The 17,829-nt window shown below is 43.2% G+C and overlaps 3 protein-coding genes and 1 pseudogene across 3 annotated transcripts; 2 read left to right on the forward strand and 2 right to left on the reverse strand.

Moving 5' to 3' along the window:
- Window positions 1-391: 391 nt before the first annotated feature.
- Window positions 392-1,265, reverse strand: LOC118116014 (histone H1). The gene is given in 3 exon segments (XM_035167319.2): window positions 392-633; window positions 636-1,215; window positions 1,218-1,265. Coding segments are annotated over 3 exon segments (681 nt in total). The 5' UTR covers window positions 1,251-1,265; the 3' UTR covers window positions 392-565.
- Window positions 1,266-3,364: 2,099 nt separating this feature from the next.
- On the forward strand, window positions 3,365-3,739 carry LOC118116080 (histone H4). Its single transcript, XM_035167393.2, is given in 4 exon segments — window positions 3,365-3,422; window positions 3,425-3,457; window positions 3,460-3,552; window positions 3,555-3,739. Coding segments are annotated over 4 exon segments (354 nt in total). The 5' UTR covers window positions 3,365-3,379.
- A 3,129-nt stretch (window positions 3,740-6,868) lies between these two features.
- On the forward strand, window positions 6,869-7,652 carry LOC118116020 (annotated as a pseudogene).
- A 3,393-nt stretch (window positions 7,653-11,045) lies between these two features.
- On the reverse strand, window positions 11,046-11,476 carry LOC118116065 (histone H2B 1.2). Its single transcript, XM_035167375.2, is given in 2 exon segments — window positions 11,046-11,410; window positions 11,412-11,476. Coding segments are annotated over 2 exon segments (372 nt in total). The 3' UTR covers window positions 11,046-11,103.
- Window positions 11,477-17,829: the final 6,353 nt, after the last annotated feature.

The raw sequence follows: 17,829 nt of genomic DNA on the forward strand, positions 1-17,829 counted from the left end.
ACTATATTATACATATGTGATGTAAAGCTGAAATCGTCATTTTTCTAAGCAGCTCATGTGTGTATATATAGATACTGTTTTTAAGTGTCACTTATAAATTAAGCAATTAAAACACGAGGAAACTACGATAAATGTATAATAAGAGAATAAATGTGTTTCTACGAAACAAATATGAAAGTTTAAAAAAGGAACACTCTTCAAGAAGTATAGTATATGATGTAAAGCTGAAATCGTTGCACATCATGTTACATGGTGTATGTGTGTGTGTGTGTGTTTGTGTCAGTAGTAGTCTGCTTCTCCTTCACACAGAGTCAAAAGATATGTTTTATATCAAATGATAGTATTTGATGTTTTGATATGAAATAACTTCTAAATCTTGACATTGTAAGAAATACATATTTAATATCTTTCTATATAACTTGACTCCCTTTAGTTAAGAACTCTGTCTCTACATATTTATTGTCAGTGGTGATGATTGATGAGGAAGCAGCTCTTTGTGGATAGACGTGTGTGGCTCTTAAAAGAGCCTTTTACCAGGATGGACATGTTTCACAGTGAGGACATCTCACTTCTTCTTGGCTGCTGTCCTCTTCACTTTGGGTTTGGCGACCTTCTTCGCGGGGGCTTTCTTGCAGCAGGGGCCTTTTTCACCACCTTCTTGGGGCTCTTCGCCACTTTCTTGGGGCTCTTCACCACTTTCTTGGGGCTCTTCGCCACCTTCTTGGGGCTCTTCGCCACCTTCTTGGGGCTCTTGGTGGGCTCCTTGGCCGCTGCTGGTTTCGTCACCTTCTTCAGGGACTTTTTAGCGGCTGCTGGCTTCTTGGCTGCCGCTGACTTGGGCTTTTTAGCCACTGCGGGTTTCTTGGCGGCGGGCTTCTTCGCTTTGGGAGCGGCCTTCTTCACCGGCTTCTGGACCTTGGTCTCCACCTTCTTGCTCATCTTGAACGAGCCGGTGGCCCCGGTTCCCTTGGTCTGGACCAGGGTCTCGTTGACCACCAGCTTCTTGATGGTGTTGTTGACGCGGGCATTGTTCTTCTCCACATCGTAGCCTCCGGCAGCCAGAGCCTTCTTGAGGGCGGCCACTGACACGCCGCTCCGCTCCTTGGACGCGGACACGGCTTTCACGATGAGCTCACTGACGCTGGGACCGACCTTCTTCGGTTTCACGACCTTCTTCTTGGCCGCTTTAGCCTTGGTGGCGGCTGGAGCTGGAGCTGAGCTGGAGCTGGAGCTGGAGCGACTTCTGCCATCTTTCTCTTTGCGTTTAGATCAACGAGGAACTATCGGAGTGAGTGACCGGACTGTAGAAGAGTCCTGATCGGGAGGCGGTACTTGAACACACCATGAGAACCGTGAAGACTCAGTCGAGCCGTGGCTCCTGTGTGCAGTGTGAACACCGAGACACTTGTGTTTTCTCTTCACTGATAAACGAGTGAAAACTCAGTGGGTGAGCGGTGCTGGAGGCTGACAGTGAGGAAGCAGGTAGCGGACTTGTCTGTCTTCATATTGAAGTCATGAAGAGCTCTGATGCTCTCTGCATTTTGTCGGTGGAGCCTCCAAACCTCACCCGTTCACCGCGGTGAGCAGCGCTGCTCAGCGGCTTTTCCCACTCGTTTCTCTCCTAAAATGAGTTCAAAAGCTCCACAGCTCCACCAAAACCCGTTTCCCAGCTGCTCCACATGTTTGTTCAGAGAGACCGAGTAAAAACAAGCACCTGCTGATGATCCCTTTGTAATAAAGTCAAGTTATTGTGCAGGCAGCAAACACACCGCTGATGGACGAGGCTCATGGTGAAGTTGAGCCAGACTTCCTATCAGAGCCGTGAACGTGTCATGATGAGGATGCTGGAGAGTCATTCTATAATTTCATATCCATGTTGAATTTGTCAATTTGATTAAATATTCACTTCAAGCAATGATCAAATTAATATTGTGGCACATTTCTCTTTCATTTAATGTAGAAAGTCAACAGGTTCCATCATTTATTTTGCAGAAAATCTTTATGCTTTACTGGAATTTGCAGTTTCTCTGCTGTCTGGTTTGGTAAATACCAACTTTTGCTCTTCACATTAACACTAGGATAATAATAATAATAATCATTAAAACATGACAGGTTTCCCAAAAACTATTTGACTTATACATTAAATAATTCATGTTGTGTGTGAGAAATCTCTGTCAACCTGTCAATATGTTACCTATTGATCAATAGATCATCTTCTCAGACTTTTATAGCCAATAACATATTCATATTACAAAGGCCTTAGTGTCAAGAAACACTCTGTGTATCCAGAATGTACACACGTGTGCAGTATGTGTAAGTGTTTGTGTAGATTGCTGTGTGTAAATTGTAGCATGTAAACATGTAATGTTAACCATTCAAACAGACTTTATTTATGTAGTACTTTATATACAAACACTATTACACTTTTGACCCACTGCAACATGACTTTTAGCGCTGATAAAACAAATCGGTGCATGTTTTTTTTATAAAAGACCACATTTAAAGAGTCAATTTGTCTATTACATTGTTATGTCTTTGTTGTAATGTATCCTTCCTATTGTCCTTGGGGTCAATTTGACCCCATTAAATGTTTAACGTCTCTAAATAAATAAATAACTTCATTTTTTGGCTTCACATTTAATGACTTTTCCTAATTTAATGGGGACAGCTGGGTAAAAATAAGATTTTCATGATTATGTATATTCATTGACCTGGATCCACAGTGTACGCATCAGTGTTCTTTTACACGTATTCATATTGATTGTTTAGGACGATATCGAGTTCAATATAACATGTACTTTTGGTGGGGAGTTGTGTTTTAGATAAAAGTCTATTTAAGTAGTCAACAAAGAAACAAACCATACTTGAAACATACACTTAGGTTACAATTTTCTATTGTAATGGTTTTCTGGAGGTTTTTTATTGCTGTGGTCAAAATGACTCAAAGGATAAACAATGTCAATTTGAGGATAACAGGAGGGCTCAGGGAGAAATCATGAGCTGAGTCTTTGTGTGAGCACTGTTTTTCACTCAAGGTTGCTCAATATTCATACATTGTCTAAGTACTTCCCTAATCAGTCCTAATGTTACTCTTATGTTTACTAAGCCTTTTTCACAGCACTATTACTACTTGATGGAAACGTGCTACAGTCCTACTGTTACACAAAACTGTTAAAGTGTCAGACCTCAATATCTACTGTCCTACATCCAAACCTGTGGAGGCGCTAGCGCACCATAGAGTTTATTATCAGCGGCCATGAGGATCCACTGAGGAGGAAGATGGCCGCCTCTGTCTTCTACCAGGTCCTCAGTCAGGCTATGAATAGCTGTGTTTCTCGCGGAGCACTCTATTCACTAGATCTCATCTCACTGAAGAGAAATGTCTGGACGAGGAAAGGGAGGAAAAGGGCTCGGTAAAGGAGGCGCAAGCGTCACCGTAAAGTTCTCCGTGATAACATCCAGGAATTACCAAGCCCGCCATCCGCCGCCTGGCTCGCCGTGGGAGTGAAGCGTATCTCGGTCTGATCTACGGGGAGACCCGCGGCGTGTTGAAGGTTTTCTGGAGAATGTGATCCGCGATGCTGTCACCTACACCGAGCACGCCAAGAGGAAGACCGTGACCGCCATGGACGTGGTGTATGCTCTGAAGAGACAGGGCCGCACTCTGTACGGCTTCGTGGATAAACTCACTTTACAACAGCTCAACAACACAACGGCTCTTTTAAGAGCCACACACTGAGTCAGTGAGAGCTCACATCCTCTGCTCAACCCGAATCACTCGTTCTTCCAGAGTATAACAATCAAAAAACGTCTCGAAATCGATGGAACTATGACGGTGTAATGTCAGGGTTCAATGTGGGGTAGTTGAATCTCTTAAAGGGGACATAGCATGCCCATTTTACCACAAGTTGATATGGTTCCTTGGGGTCTTAATGAAATGTCTGTAACATACTTTGGTCAAAATACCACAAGGATAATTTAAAACAGCACTCTTTTTACCCTGTCTAAAACAGCCCTCCACAGAGTGACCTGTTTTGAGTGCCTGTTCCTTTAAATGCTAATGGGCCAGCTCCCCCTCCTCTCCTCCATGATTTTAAACGATATAAATTACATATTTTATATGATATAAATTATCAAATATGCATCCCATACTTTGTATTCCCCTTCTGTTGTCCTGGAGTTTTAATTTTCCCAATCACATAATTAAATGTCCCCCTCTGCCCATCCACTACAAGCACACAAGCAGACAGAAAGAGAGGGGTGGGGGGCTATGAAGACCATCATTTACCCCGAACCCCGCATTCACGGGTACAACAACAAGCGGAGAAAGCAGAATCGCGGGCTGACCTTATATGTACAGTCTATGGGGCTGACCAGCGGGAGAAATGCATGTCCCGTGTGAACAGCCAGGCGGCTGCGCGCTGAGAACGGCGCTGCGCTGCCTCGCAGCGCGCCTGGCCCGGTGTTAACCCGGCGTAACGAGTGGGGGCTCTGTGTGTTTGTGCCAGTGTTACAGTAGTGCTGAACACTGCGGAAGTCTTCCACACTGCTGGCTGTGTGGCGTTGACACAAATTCCAGCTCACGCATGGGAGAGAGGCGGTCGCGCCGAGCAACTGCTGCAGCCTCCCAGTCCCAACGATCCAGACAAATGCCACATGTGAGTGAATCGCGGGCTGACCAGCGCGGAGAAATGCTCGTCCCGTGTGAACAGCCAGGCGGCTGCGTGCTTGGGAACGGCGCTGCGCTGCCTCGCAGCCTCGCTGCGTCCGGTGTAAACCCGGCGTAACGAATGTGGGGGGACGGGTGAGGTGGGGGGTGGGCCAAGACCATGTAGGGAGACTTCCAGTGCCTTGTTACGACACAAAACCCAGGAAGCTCATTCGAGTCACTCAAGCATGACGTTTCTGACTTAGAGGAACCATAACAAAACGCGTGAGTGTTTTTTCCCCAGAGTTTTTGGGTTGGTAGACATGCCAGATACCCACATTAACCTGTCGAAGGTTAATGTTAAATTCCAAAGTGGAATTTGCATGCTATGTCCCCTTTAAAGTGAAGAAACTCCAGGATGGAGACTGACTTAGTGAAGCTGCACTTTACTGTTCTCCACACTGATCATCAACCACTCATACTTCCTGCGTCTCACTCATCAACAATCAAACAACGTCTCTAAATTATTGGAAAACATCATCTTGTTAATAATCAATATATGAACCATGTCAGCTCGTGAATTTTTTTTTAAAGTTTGTCTCTTGACAAACTTTTCCCCCAACATGCACATAAGTACAACACTTTCTTGCTCCCTCCAACAATCATAACCACATTTATACTAACCTTACTCATCTCAGATTGGTCAAGTATCATTTCAATTGTGACTGTCCAGAAAAAGGATCATTTTGATGTGGGTGAGTTGGTTGGTCAAGTCACTCTGAAGGATCCATTCCTCCTATGCAGAGTGCATCCATGGCAAACAGGGTTAGATAGGTTTAATAGTTTGAGTAAATTGTGCTGAAGTGTAAATCTTCAGATTTAACAGTTTCTTTTAAATCGTAATCACTCCTTTGTATGTAAACCTCTCTAACACTATTCTGACTAGTTTTTTCCAACCATGACAATGGCCCTGCATAGTAGTGTTAACAAACTTGAACCTAAAGACAAAACCACGTCTGAAAAAGGCTGTAATTTTCAGAGTATAATCTTAACCTTGTTTCAGGACCATGGACAGAGCGGTTTGTGTTTAGGTGCTGTTAAGTTTGAGGCTCTGAATGGATGTTGTGGAGCTAATGAGGACTATAAATAAATGGGTATATTGATAATGCTAAAAAGATCATAAATCGATGACCATTAGAAAAAGCCTCAATACACCAGTGTGTAATAGCACATATACATACATTTATATATACATATATACACACACACATATATACACATATATATATATATATACACATATATATATACACATATATACATACACATATATACATATATATATAACCTAATTATTAAAATTCAACCATGATCTAATTAACCATGTATCCTAGTGTTAATGTGAAGAGCAAAAGTTGGTATTTACCAAACCAGACAGGAGAGAAACGGCAAATTCCAGTAAAGCATAAACATTTTCTGCAAACTAAATGATGGAACCTGTTGACTTTTTGTATTAAATGAAAGAGAAATGTTCCACAATATTAATTTGATCATTGCTTGAAGTGAATATTTAGTAAAATTGACTAATTCAACATGAATATGAACTGTAGAGCTAATGACTCTCCAGCATCCTCAGCATGACACGTTCACGGCTCTGATAGGAAGTCTGGCTCAACTTCACCATGAGCCTCGTCCATCAGCGGTGTGTTTGCTGCCTGCACAATAACTTGACTTTATTACAAAGGGATCATCAGCAGGTGCTTGTTTTTACTCGGTCTCTCTGAACAAACATGTGGAGCAGCTGGGAAACGGGTTTTGGTGGAGCTGTGGAGCTTTTGAACTCATTTTAGGAGAGAAACGAGTGGGAAAAGCCGCTGAGCAGCGCTGCTCACCGCGGTGAACGGGTGAGGTTTGGAGGCTCCACCGACAAAATGCAGAGAGCATCAGAGCTCTTCATGACTTCAATATGAAGACAGACAAGTCCGCTACCTGCTTCCTCACTGTCAGCCTCCAGCACCGCTCACCCACTGAGTTTTCACTCGTTTATCAGTGAAGAGAAAACACAAGTGTCTCGGTGTTCACACTGCACACAGGAGCCACGGCTCGACTGAGTCTTCACGGTTCTCATGGTGTGTTCAAGTACCGCCTCCCGATCAGGACTCTTCTACAGTCCGGTCACTCACTCCGATAGTTCCTCGTTGATCTACACGCAAAGAAAAGATGGCAGAAGTTAGCTCAGCTCCAGCTCCAGCTCCAGCTGCCGCCAAGGCTAAAGCGGCCAAGAAGAAGGTCGTGAAACCGAAGAAGGTCGGTCCCAGCGTCAGTGAGCTCATCGTGAAAGCCGTGTCCGCGTCCAAGGAGCGGAGCGGCGTGTCCGCGGCCGCTCTCAAGAAGGCTCTGGCTGCCGGAGGCTACGATGTGGAGAAGAACAATGCCCGCGTCAACAACACCATCAAGAAGCTGGTGGTCAACGGGACCCTGGTCCAGACCAAGGGAACCGGGGCCACCGGCTCGTTCAAGATGAGCAAGAAGGTGGAGACCAAGGTCCAGAAGCCGGTGAAGAAGGCCGCTCCCAAAGCGAAGAAGCCCGCCGCCAAGAAACCCGCAGTGGCTAAAAGCCCAAGTCAGCGGCAGCCAAGAAGCCAGCAGCCGCCAAAAAGTCCCTGAAGAAGGTGACGAAACCAGCAGCGGCCAAGGAGCCCACCAAGAGCCCCAAGAAGGTGGCGAAGAGCCCCAAGAAGGTGGCGAAGATCCCCAAGAAGGTGGTGAAAAGGCCCCTGCACCCAAGAAAGCCCCCGCGAAGAAGGTCAGCAAACCCAAAGTGAAGAGGACAGCAGCCAAGAAGAAGTGAGATGTCCTCACTGTGAAACATGTCCATCCTGGTAAAAGGCTCTTTTAAGAGCCACACACGTCTATCCACAAAGAGCTGCTTCCTCATCAATCATCACCACTGACAATAAATATGTAGAGACAGAGTTCTTAACTAAAGGGAGTCAAGTTATATAGAAAGATATTGAATATGTATTTCTTACAATGTCAAGATTTAGAAGTTGTTTTATATTAAAACATAAAATACTATCAAGTAATAGAAAACATAGCTTTAGAGTCTCTGTGAAGGAGAAGCAGACTACTACTGACATACACACACCATGTAACATGATGTGCAACGATTTCTGCTTCACTTCATATACCATACTTCTTCTTAAAGAGTGTTCCTTTGTTGTTATATTTATTGTAGTTTCCTTGTGTCTTTACTTGCTAAATGTATAAGTAACACTTAAAAACAATTTATATATATATATACACACATACATAAGAACGAGTAAAGTAGAGAAGTTGTGGGTGAGCTGCTTAGAAAAATGACGATTTCAGCTTTACATGACATATGTTTCCTTTTAGATTGTTTGATTTTTATATGTGACACTGACAGACTCATACCATTCATTATTTATACTCAATTGTATTTCTATAGCGCAGAATCACGACATCTCAGGGCACTTTACAGAGACCTTACAAAATAATAGAGAAACCCAACTGCTCTCACAATGACAAACACTGACGACAGTGGAGAAACTCCCCTTTAAAAGAAAGAAACATCTAGAACCAGACTCTGTGTGGCGGCCATCTGCCTCGACCGGTTGGGGTGACAGCGGAGAAATGAGGGAGAGAGGAGACCCTGTGTGATCGAAGGATTCACAGCATCTTCCTCACACTGAGCACTCATGCTCCCCGAGCGGCGGCTCTGGGAGAAGATGTAGTAACATCATGGAGCCAAGAGATGGCGGTGCTGTCCAAATATGTGAACCGGAACAACGTCCACTACCAGATGAGATCAAATCATAATCACTGTCCTTTGTATGTAAACCTCTCTAACCCTATCCCGACTAGTTTTTCCCACCATGAAAATAGCCCTGCGTAGGTGTGTTAAGACACTTGGAGCTAAAGATAAAACCACGTCTGAAAAAGGATGTAATTTTTAAGAGTATAATTTTTAACAACTAAAGTGAATTCCTTGTTTCAGGACCATGGACAGAGCTGTTTGTTGTGTTTTGGTGCTGCACCTCAACAGTTTGTTTCTCTGAATGGATGTTGTGGAGCAGAGCGCCGCCGCTTTACGCTTCAAGTCTGTGCAGAAACACACGTAGGTGAAAACTGTAAGTCGAGGCAGTGGGTAAGATGAGCCACCCTCTGTATCTAGATAACTATAAAAAATGTAATAATGTGACCACAAATTAAGGAAGTGTAGTCGACATTACTCATTCCATCTTTCACTCAAGCACATGTAGAGATTGGTAAGCAAACCAGGACAAATATATCTTTGTCAAGCAAAGCGAATTCATCATGTTACTAAAATTCTCAGTCTTGTATATTAATTAAAATAGATATGTTCTTGACATTATTGCATGTTAATTGTGTTTAATGATAATTTAATGACTGATAATACTGTTAACAACTTTAAAGAATTGACTCCTCTGACATTATATTCACAGCCATGTGTCGGTACAATACATGAAAGTTGTCAAAACTTCACTCCCACACTAGTTGATAACTTTGTTAAATGTACAGCAGCCTCATTACAAACAACCCTTGACACTGTCGCCCTGCAGAACATTAAGAAAGTAAACCAGAGCAGATTGGCTCCACCGAATAATTATCAAATGTGTTTTAAAACAGACATCACAGAAGCTGCAGAGGAAGTGGCATTCCACCAAACAAGATGATTTTCACCTGGCCTGGACAGATAGCATGATATATAACAAGAAAGCACTGAGAAAGTACAGAGAGTCATAGTTCTACTGATCCATCTATTCCTCTAACTCTGAGGAGCAATGGTTTCATGAGCTTCTTTAAAAATACAATTATAACCATCAGTGAAAATATCCCTGGGGACAAAATGGGACAAAACACATCCAGCAGTTGAAACTGCTATTGGGTTTAAAAATTAAAATATTTTCAGTTGTGGATGTTATGCAGGATATTAATAGAATGTAATCAACATGATTATCCCCTTCAATTTAATTGAATTATTATAATATCAAATCTATGACAGTCTTCCCACTACATCTAAAATGTCAAGTCCACAGAAAAGGCTTCAAACATCCATGTGCAATAAAATGGATACAAATATTTTTTAATGGTTAAAATATATCCTATCAGAGAAAAGTGTATCTTTAGTGACACCTGCATATTTCATAAGGTTTCAAAGTTGTGTCCCAGTTTTTCTGTCAATACCGTGAGACATTCATTAAAATGTAATAAAATCAGCCAATATTAGAGGCAGCAGTCACTCTGAAGGATACATTCTCACATTCCATTCATGGCAGACAGGGTTGGATGAGTTTAATAGTTTAGAGTAGAGTATTTAAAATCGTATTGCTGATATTTCCTGTGTCACAACCAGTATATGTCAAAAGTATCTGGAAGAAATTGTTTAGAATGTATATATCATTTTATTCTACCGAAGTAGTTTATGTTGACATCAAGCTCATAAGAATGGCTGCTACATGAACTCCATTTGTTTTCTAAGAAAAAGGGTTTGTGAAATTGTTTCCTGCAAATATCAATAGATCTTCTGTGAAAGTAAATCTAAGTAATACCCACCTGACAGTTGTTTTCCCAATCTTGGCTAAGGCCCTGCTTGGGTGTGTCCACATATGGTCATTTACACCCAGTGCTCAAGTGTCAATCAATAGCAAGTTTATTTCCAATCATAATCACTCCTTTGTATATAAACCTCTCTATCCCTATACTCACAAGTATTTCTAACCATGACAAAGGCCCTGCTTAAATGTGTACACACAGTTGGAGCAAAAGACAAGACCACGTCTGAAAAATTGGATACCTTGTTCCAGGACCATGGACAGAGCGGTTGTTATGTTTACATTACATTTAATTTAGCTAACGCTTTAATCCAAAGCGACTTTCAATAAGTGCATTCAACCATGAGGGCACAAACCCAGAACAACAAGAATCAAGAAAGTACAATTTTCTTCAAGAAAGCCAAACTACAAAGTGCTATAAGTAAGTGACATTTAAGTGATACTAAATTGTTAGGTTAAACTTTTATTCAAAGTTAAGATGAGCTGCTCTGAATGGATGTGGAGCTAATGTTGACTAATGATGTTTGGGTATGTTAACACTAAAAAGATCATAAATCGATAACCATTAGCAGTCTCAATACACCAGTGTATTACAGCACTATACAAATACTTCCGTCCTTGTAACATATCTAATATATTGTCCCAGTAGTCACAGGACAATAAAACTATTTCAATATGAACCCTAATTATTAAATTCAACCATGATCTAATTAACCACAGTTGCAGTATTAGTTTAAAGTGGCTGTTTTAATATTGATGGACATGTCATTAGTGTCAGGACAGTTTGTCTCCATAGAGAAAGTGTGTGGCTCTTAAAAGAGCCGTTGCTTTGATGTGATGTCTCCTTAGAGTCGTTTACTTGGAGCTGGTGTACTTGGTCACGGCCTTGGTGCCCTCAGACACGGCGTGTTTAGCCAGCTCCCCGGGCAGCAGCAGGCGGACGGCGGTCTGAATCTCCCTGGAGGTGATGGTGGAGCGCTTGTTGTAATGAGCCAGACGAGAGGCCTCACCGGCGATGCGCTCGAAGATGTCGCTCACGAAGCAGTTCATGATGCCCATGGCCTTGGAGGAGATCCCAGTGTCGGGGTGGACCTGCTTCAGCACCTTGTACACGTAGATGGCGTAGCTCTCCTTCCTGGACTTTCTCCTCTTCTTTCCGCCCTACCGGGGCCTTCGCCACCGCTTTCTTGGAGCCCTTCTTGGGCGCAGGCTTCGCTGGTTCAGGCATCGTCACGATATTATTCGATCAAATTAATACAGACGTCAGTGGCCAGGCTGTATTTGAACACATCACATGTAAATCTATTTGTGCCGTTCCCTCTCTGTCATTGGCTGAATGTTGAGCGTCAGTGTAACAGCACGTGGGAGTGTCTCCACGTTCATGAGTCCATTATTCTGCTGCTCACAGAGGTTGAACTGTAAAGCTCAACTGGAACATTTGGGGGGTTTACAAATGCAAGATGTCTGAAAGTATATATGTTATTATTATTGATGTTAGTATCACATTAGTATCATTTAAAACAATCTGAACTAAAGTAACCTGATAAATACACAGCTCTAAATGTTAAGGGAACACTTAATGGTCACAGTAAAACACCAAGTCAGTTCGACTTCAGGTTTATCAATCTGTCCATTTAGGAAGCACAAGTGATTGTGAATCAATTTCACCTGTTTTGGTGCAAATGAAAGTGACAACAGGTGCAATGAAGAGGCAAAAGCAAGACAACAACAGAAAGGGAACAGTTTTATATGTGGTGGCCACAGACATTTGCTCTCTCCTCATCCTTCCTGACTGATTCTTCTCTAGTTCTGTGTTCTGCTAGTGTCCTTGTCACTACCTGTAGCATGAGGCAGTCCCTGCAGTCCAATCAGGTAGCAGAGGTAGTCTAGCTCCTCCAGGATGGAACATCCAAACGTGCACACTAGACAAAAAGCCGAATTTTCGTCACTGCAAACGTCTGCAAACTCGCCTAATTCCTGGCAGTTAGTGCCCGTTTACAGGAGGCGAATTCCGCGTTCGTCCGTGACACAAACTAACACAAAGGGGCAGAAACATACCCCCGCTTTCGCAGTGGTGGGGGCTGGAGAAGGGGGCGTGCCGCCGTGGAGTCGCGGAGCGAAGGTGTTATCTAATTAGCATATGAATCACAGCGAAATCGCTTGTTAGAACTTATCTCACTTCACCATTGGATGAAACCACAGACCTTTGAAACGAAAAGTCACTTGTGATTGGCTGGTAGATCTGTTGCTATTGGTCACCCTGGGTCATTATAATACACACGTGGGTAAACCCCTCCCACACAATATTACTAATAATAATAATTAATATATAGTTATTATTACTAATAATTTATATATAAATATATATATTATTAATTAATATATATTATTAATTATTAGTAAGCCTTTACCAAAAGCACTGCAGTTACTGAAGACTATACATTCATTCATGTGATGCTTGACGTTATATGTTGAACATATTGTAGAGGGAAAAAAACATTAACAAGGTATATGTTGAGTCAAAGCTTTATTTACATACAGCACAAATATTGTACAAACACAACTGGCCTAGCCAGTGAAAAACTAATCAGGTGAAGCTTGAAATGTCTCTCTGAGTCATAAGTTCTTTGTGGGACTCTGTCCGAATCTGCTCCAGTGTGTAGACGTCTGTGGTGTGTAGCTGTGAGATTCAGTGTAGCTTCCAGTCTTATTTGAAGTGTGGCACACAGGTCGGTGAGCTCCTGGCTGTGGAAGGATGGATCCATGTCATCTGTCCCGCTTCAATCAGCTGTAAACACAATCAGTACCACTACATGAAAAGAAGAATTTGGGTCAGATACTGTCGCTGCAAATTTTTGTGGAATTTCAGGTTAACGGCTGTTCACGGGAATCTGCAGGCAGCAGAGAAAACTGCCAGGAATTTGGCAGTTTTAAAAGCCTGAGAATGTTGGCAGGTGACCCCCCTTCTCCTTGGCCTAGGGGAGGCTTTCACATGTAAATGACAATGCTGTGAGCTTTACAAATGTAAATCAGGATAGTTTCACTCAGTGGTGCAGAGGTAACACCTTTTTCTAAAAGGTACTAACTAAGGTACCAACTAAAATATCTGGCGTAAGTACACGTAAGCTTAAAATAAATATAAAATCTGAAATTGTAGCTTATATAGATTTCCCTTATGAATTACATTGTATACCATGAGCAAAGGTCAATGCTATCAAAAAATTAGAAACAGTGCAATTTATTTCAACATTTGCCTGTCAAGCTCATCCAAGATAATATGTTGGAATGGAGAGAGGGGCACCACTGTACAGTTTTCTAAGAGAAGTCTTTCTGCTGACACCAAAACACTGTGCTTCACATAAATCAGTTGTGTCATTGCATGTCAAAGTTCCAACCATTTGTCCTCCCAAAATACTGGCAAACTCAGCACCATATGCACATGTCCATGGCATACTAAGCTGTTGACTCTGCTGAAATTGCCTCATAATTTGAACTTCAATTATCCTATTGTTGTTATTAAACTATTTCAGTATTCCATTAAAACACTCAACACTTTTATCCAAAGTTACAATAAGTGCATTCAACTATGAGGGTACAAACACAGAACAGCAAGAATCATGTAAGTACATTAACTTAACACCAGAAAGAATAAACTGATCCTCAGTCACATACTCATCCCATATAAATGTAAAGTACAATTTTAAAACTGTTATAACCGCTGCTTCAAAAGTGAAAAGGTCATTTGTGAAGTTTTACTCTGAAAACGAGTGCATGTTTAAATGTGTACGAACTGCTTCAACTCAAGAGTTTGTTCTGGTTAAGTATTTTCATAAACGTCACTTTTTGTCCTGTTGTATTTTATAGGAAACAGCCCGTCTCTTCACACCTCTGAGGCAAATGGCCGGCGCCACGAACCGGAGCAAGGGTAAGATTAAAGAAGAGACGCGCTGTGCTGTATAAAATACATTCTCCAGGTTTACTTTATCTGATCTATTTCATCATTGTGTTTTCACAGCCTGAGCCTGAGGAACTTCCCGTACATCCAACCGGACCTTGCAGCTCTTGCAGCAGCATTGAGAAGTTCAGGAGTCGACAGAGAAGAAAGAGGGTAAGATTAGATTCATTAGATCATTTTTCAGTTACATGTGTAGGTGTATGTTGTCATTGAACTGTGCTGATGAAAAAACTTAACGAGAACAAACTCTTAAGTTCAAGCAGTTGGTACATATTTAAACATGCACTCGTTCTGCTCAAGCATTCGATGCTCTCATCATCTTTTAGCAACTTGTCGTAGGGCTTTCATCAGATCTACTTCATATTGAGATGAGTGTCATCTCAACTAGATGGAGATGTAAACTACCTCGGTATATTTGATTTTATCACACAGTTTGACCGTGACGTGGCGTTAAAGGGGACATAGCATGCCCATTTTACCACAAGTTGATATGGTTCCTTGGGGTCTTAATGAAATGTCTGTAACATACTTTGGTCAAAATACCACAAGGATCATTTAAAACAGCACCCTTTTTACCCTGTATAAAACAGCCCTCCACAGAGTGACCTGTTTTGAGTGCCAGCTCCCCCCTCCCCCCTCTCCCCCCATGATTTTAAACGATATAAATTACATATTTTATATGATATAAATTATCAAATATGCATCCCATACTTTGTATTCCCCTTCTGTTGTCCTGGAGTTTTAATTTTCCCAATCACATAATTAAATGTCCCCCTCTGCCCATCCACTACAAGCACACAAGCAGACAGACAGAGAGAGAAAGAGAGGGGTGGGGGGGGGCTATGAAGACCATCATTTACCCCGAACCCCGACATTCAACGGGTACAACAACAAGCGGAGAAAGCAGAATCGCGGGCTGACCTTATATATACAGTCTATGGGGCTGACCAGCGGAGAAATGCTCGTCCCGTGTGACCAGCCAGGCGGCTGGGTGCTGGAGAACGGCGCTGCGCTGCCTCGCAGCGGCTTCCGCGTCCGGTGTACCCCGTAACTACTGTACCCGGCGTAACTACTGTAACCGGCGTAACTACTGTAACCCGGCATACAGTAGAGCTGAACACTCCGGAAGTCTTCCACACAGCTGGCAGTGTGGAAGACCGCTGCGGAGCAGCGCAGCGCCGTTCTCAGCGCGCAGCCGCCTGGCTGTTCACACGGGCCGAGCATTTCTCGCGCTGGTCAGCCCCACAGACTGTATATAAAGGTCAGCCCGCGATTCTGCTTTCTCCGCTTGTTGTTGTACCCGTTGAATGTCGGGGTTCGGGGGTTACAGTAGTGCTGAACACTGCGGAAGTCTTCCACACTGCTGGCTGTGTGGCGCTGACACAAATTCCAGCTCACGCACGGGAGAGCGAGCGGTCGCTCCCGAGCAACTGCTGCAGCCTCCCAGTCCCAACGATCCAGACAAATGCCACATGTGAGTGAATCGCGGGCTGACCAGCGCGGAGAAATGCTCGTCCCGTGTGAACAGCCCAGCTGCGTGCTTGGGAACGCAGCCTCGCAGCCTCGCTGCCTCCGGTGTAAACCCGGCGTGGGGGCAAGACCATGTAGGGAGACTTCCAGTTCCTTGTTACGACACAAAACCCAGGAAGCGCAATCGAGTCGCTCAAGCATGACGTTTCTGACTTAGAGGAACTATAACAAAACGCGCAAGTGTTTTTTCCCCAGAGTTTTTGGGTTGGTAGACATGCCAGATACCCACATTAACCTGTAGAAGCACTAACAAAGTGGAATTTGCATGCTATGTCCCCTTTAAAGTTTGATGAGTCAAATCAAGATGATTGAGCTGCACCTGCAATATTGGTCACTAGAGGGCAGTGTAAGACCATGATTTGCCCAAGGCGCAAATCTTCTTCCCCAGGGCTGAAGAGTTCGTTCACACATTGTTAATATGTTGCAAACTAAATTAAACTTATGGATGTTTGTCAATTAATGTTGAGAGATAACTTTAGTTCATGATTAAGAGTAAAAATAAATTTTTTTAAGTGTACGTTACACGCTCTGACCGTGGCGTGGCGTCGAATTTTGATGATTCGCCAAAAAAGAGGGATTTCTTATAACTCTTCTGTGCATTGTTCCATCCTCAAACCTCATTCACACATTCACAGTCCCACCCTGATCAGATCCATGTGTCAATATTGACTCGTCGTCAAAGCTCCCCTGCTGGCTACAGGAAGTGACATGTTTTATACTTTGATGCACTGCTCCTGGTTGCTTTACAATATACAGCTCAAATGAGCTCAGTCAAGTCATAGGATCATGGTCAGAATTGTGACATTTCCTCAAACCATGTAAACATTGCGGTGTGGCAAAGATTCATCCTTCGCCAAAGGAGACGATGTTGTCATAACTCCACTGTGCATAGTCCTATCACTACCAAACTTCTGTCTCATGATCAGAGTCCAAGCCTGAACAGCTCTATGTGTCAATATTTCCTCCGTGTCATAGCGCCACCGACTGATTCGCCATGAAACAGGAAGTACTTTGTGAATCCACTCTGGGCGTGGAAAAATGGCTCAACAGCGCCATCTAAGGAAAAGCCCCTCAGTTAGCTTTCACCGATCTTCACAAAAATCGTAGCCCAGGTGTATCATGACCAGACAAACAAAAAAGGTCAGAGGTGCAATTGGAAAAAACGCAATAGGAAGCCCGCCATTTTGCATTAAGTGACCATTTTGGCCATATTCCACATTTTTACTTTGACGAACTTGTCCCAGGGCTTTCATCTGATCAACTTCAAATTGAGATGAGTGTCATCACAACAAGACGGAGATAAAAACTAACTCAAAGATCGATTTTTCATCACACGGTGTGACCGTGGCGTGGAATCAAACTTTGATTACACACCATCAAAACACAAGGTTCTGTATCTCGGACATACAAGGTCCAATCGAGTCCAAACTAGACATGTAAGACAAGAGTCCCGGCCTGATGACATCTGCACAGAAATCATGACTTAAAATCCCAGCGCCCCCTGGTGGAAACAGGAAATGTCTTGTTTTTGGAATGTCTTACACTTGGAGGTATTCCTCCTCACCCACTGCTCGCAGCCATGTCAAACTTTATCAAATGGGTCTCAAGACATTGATAATGTAGGCATAACATTACTGTGACTTTTCGTCAAACGCCATAATAGTGGCGTGGCGTCAAATTTCATCAACTCGCCGTGACACATGAAATTACTATAACTTCGGTGTTGGAGGTTCAACCTCCCTCAAACTACATTTGTGTAACAACAGCCCCCTGCAGACATTCAGATGGTTTTAAGGAATGGGCGTGGCAAAATAACTGACTAGCGCCCCGAGGTGCTTGCGAGGTTGCATTTAGACCATGAATTGTCCTTTTTCCATTTTGCTGTGGAATATGGGCTGCCACATATGGAGTGGTGTATGCTGGAAGCCTGTCCACATCCTCCGCTGCAACAAGGTCGGACTCTGGATAGAGGTTAGGGACGGCTGGAGCTGCTGCCTGCGCCCTCTGCAGCGGTAGCAGCTGAGTGTCTGACTGGTCATCAGGCTGCACCGCTGCTGGCTGTGGTTGTTCTCTTGGTGGAGCTGAGTCCAGATCAG

This window comes from Hippoglossus stenolepis, chromosome 10 (genome assembly GCF_022539355.2).
Source record: "Hippoglossus stenolepis isolate QCI-W04-F060 chromosome 10, HSTE1.2, whole genome shotgun sequence".
Classification (NCBI taxonomy): domain Eukaryota; kingdom Metazoa; phylum Chordata; class Actinopteri; order Pleuronectiformes; family Pleuronectidae; genus Hippoglossus; species Hippoglossus stenolepis.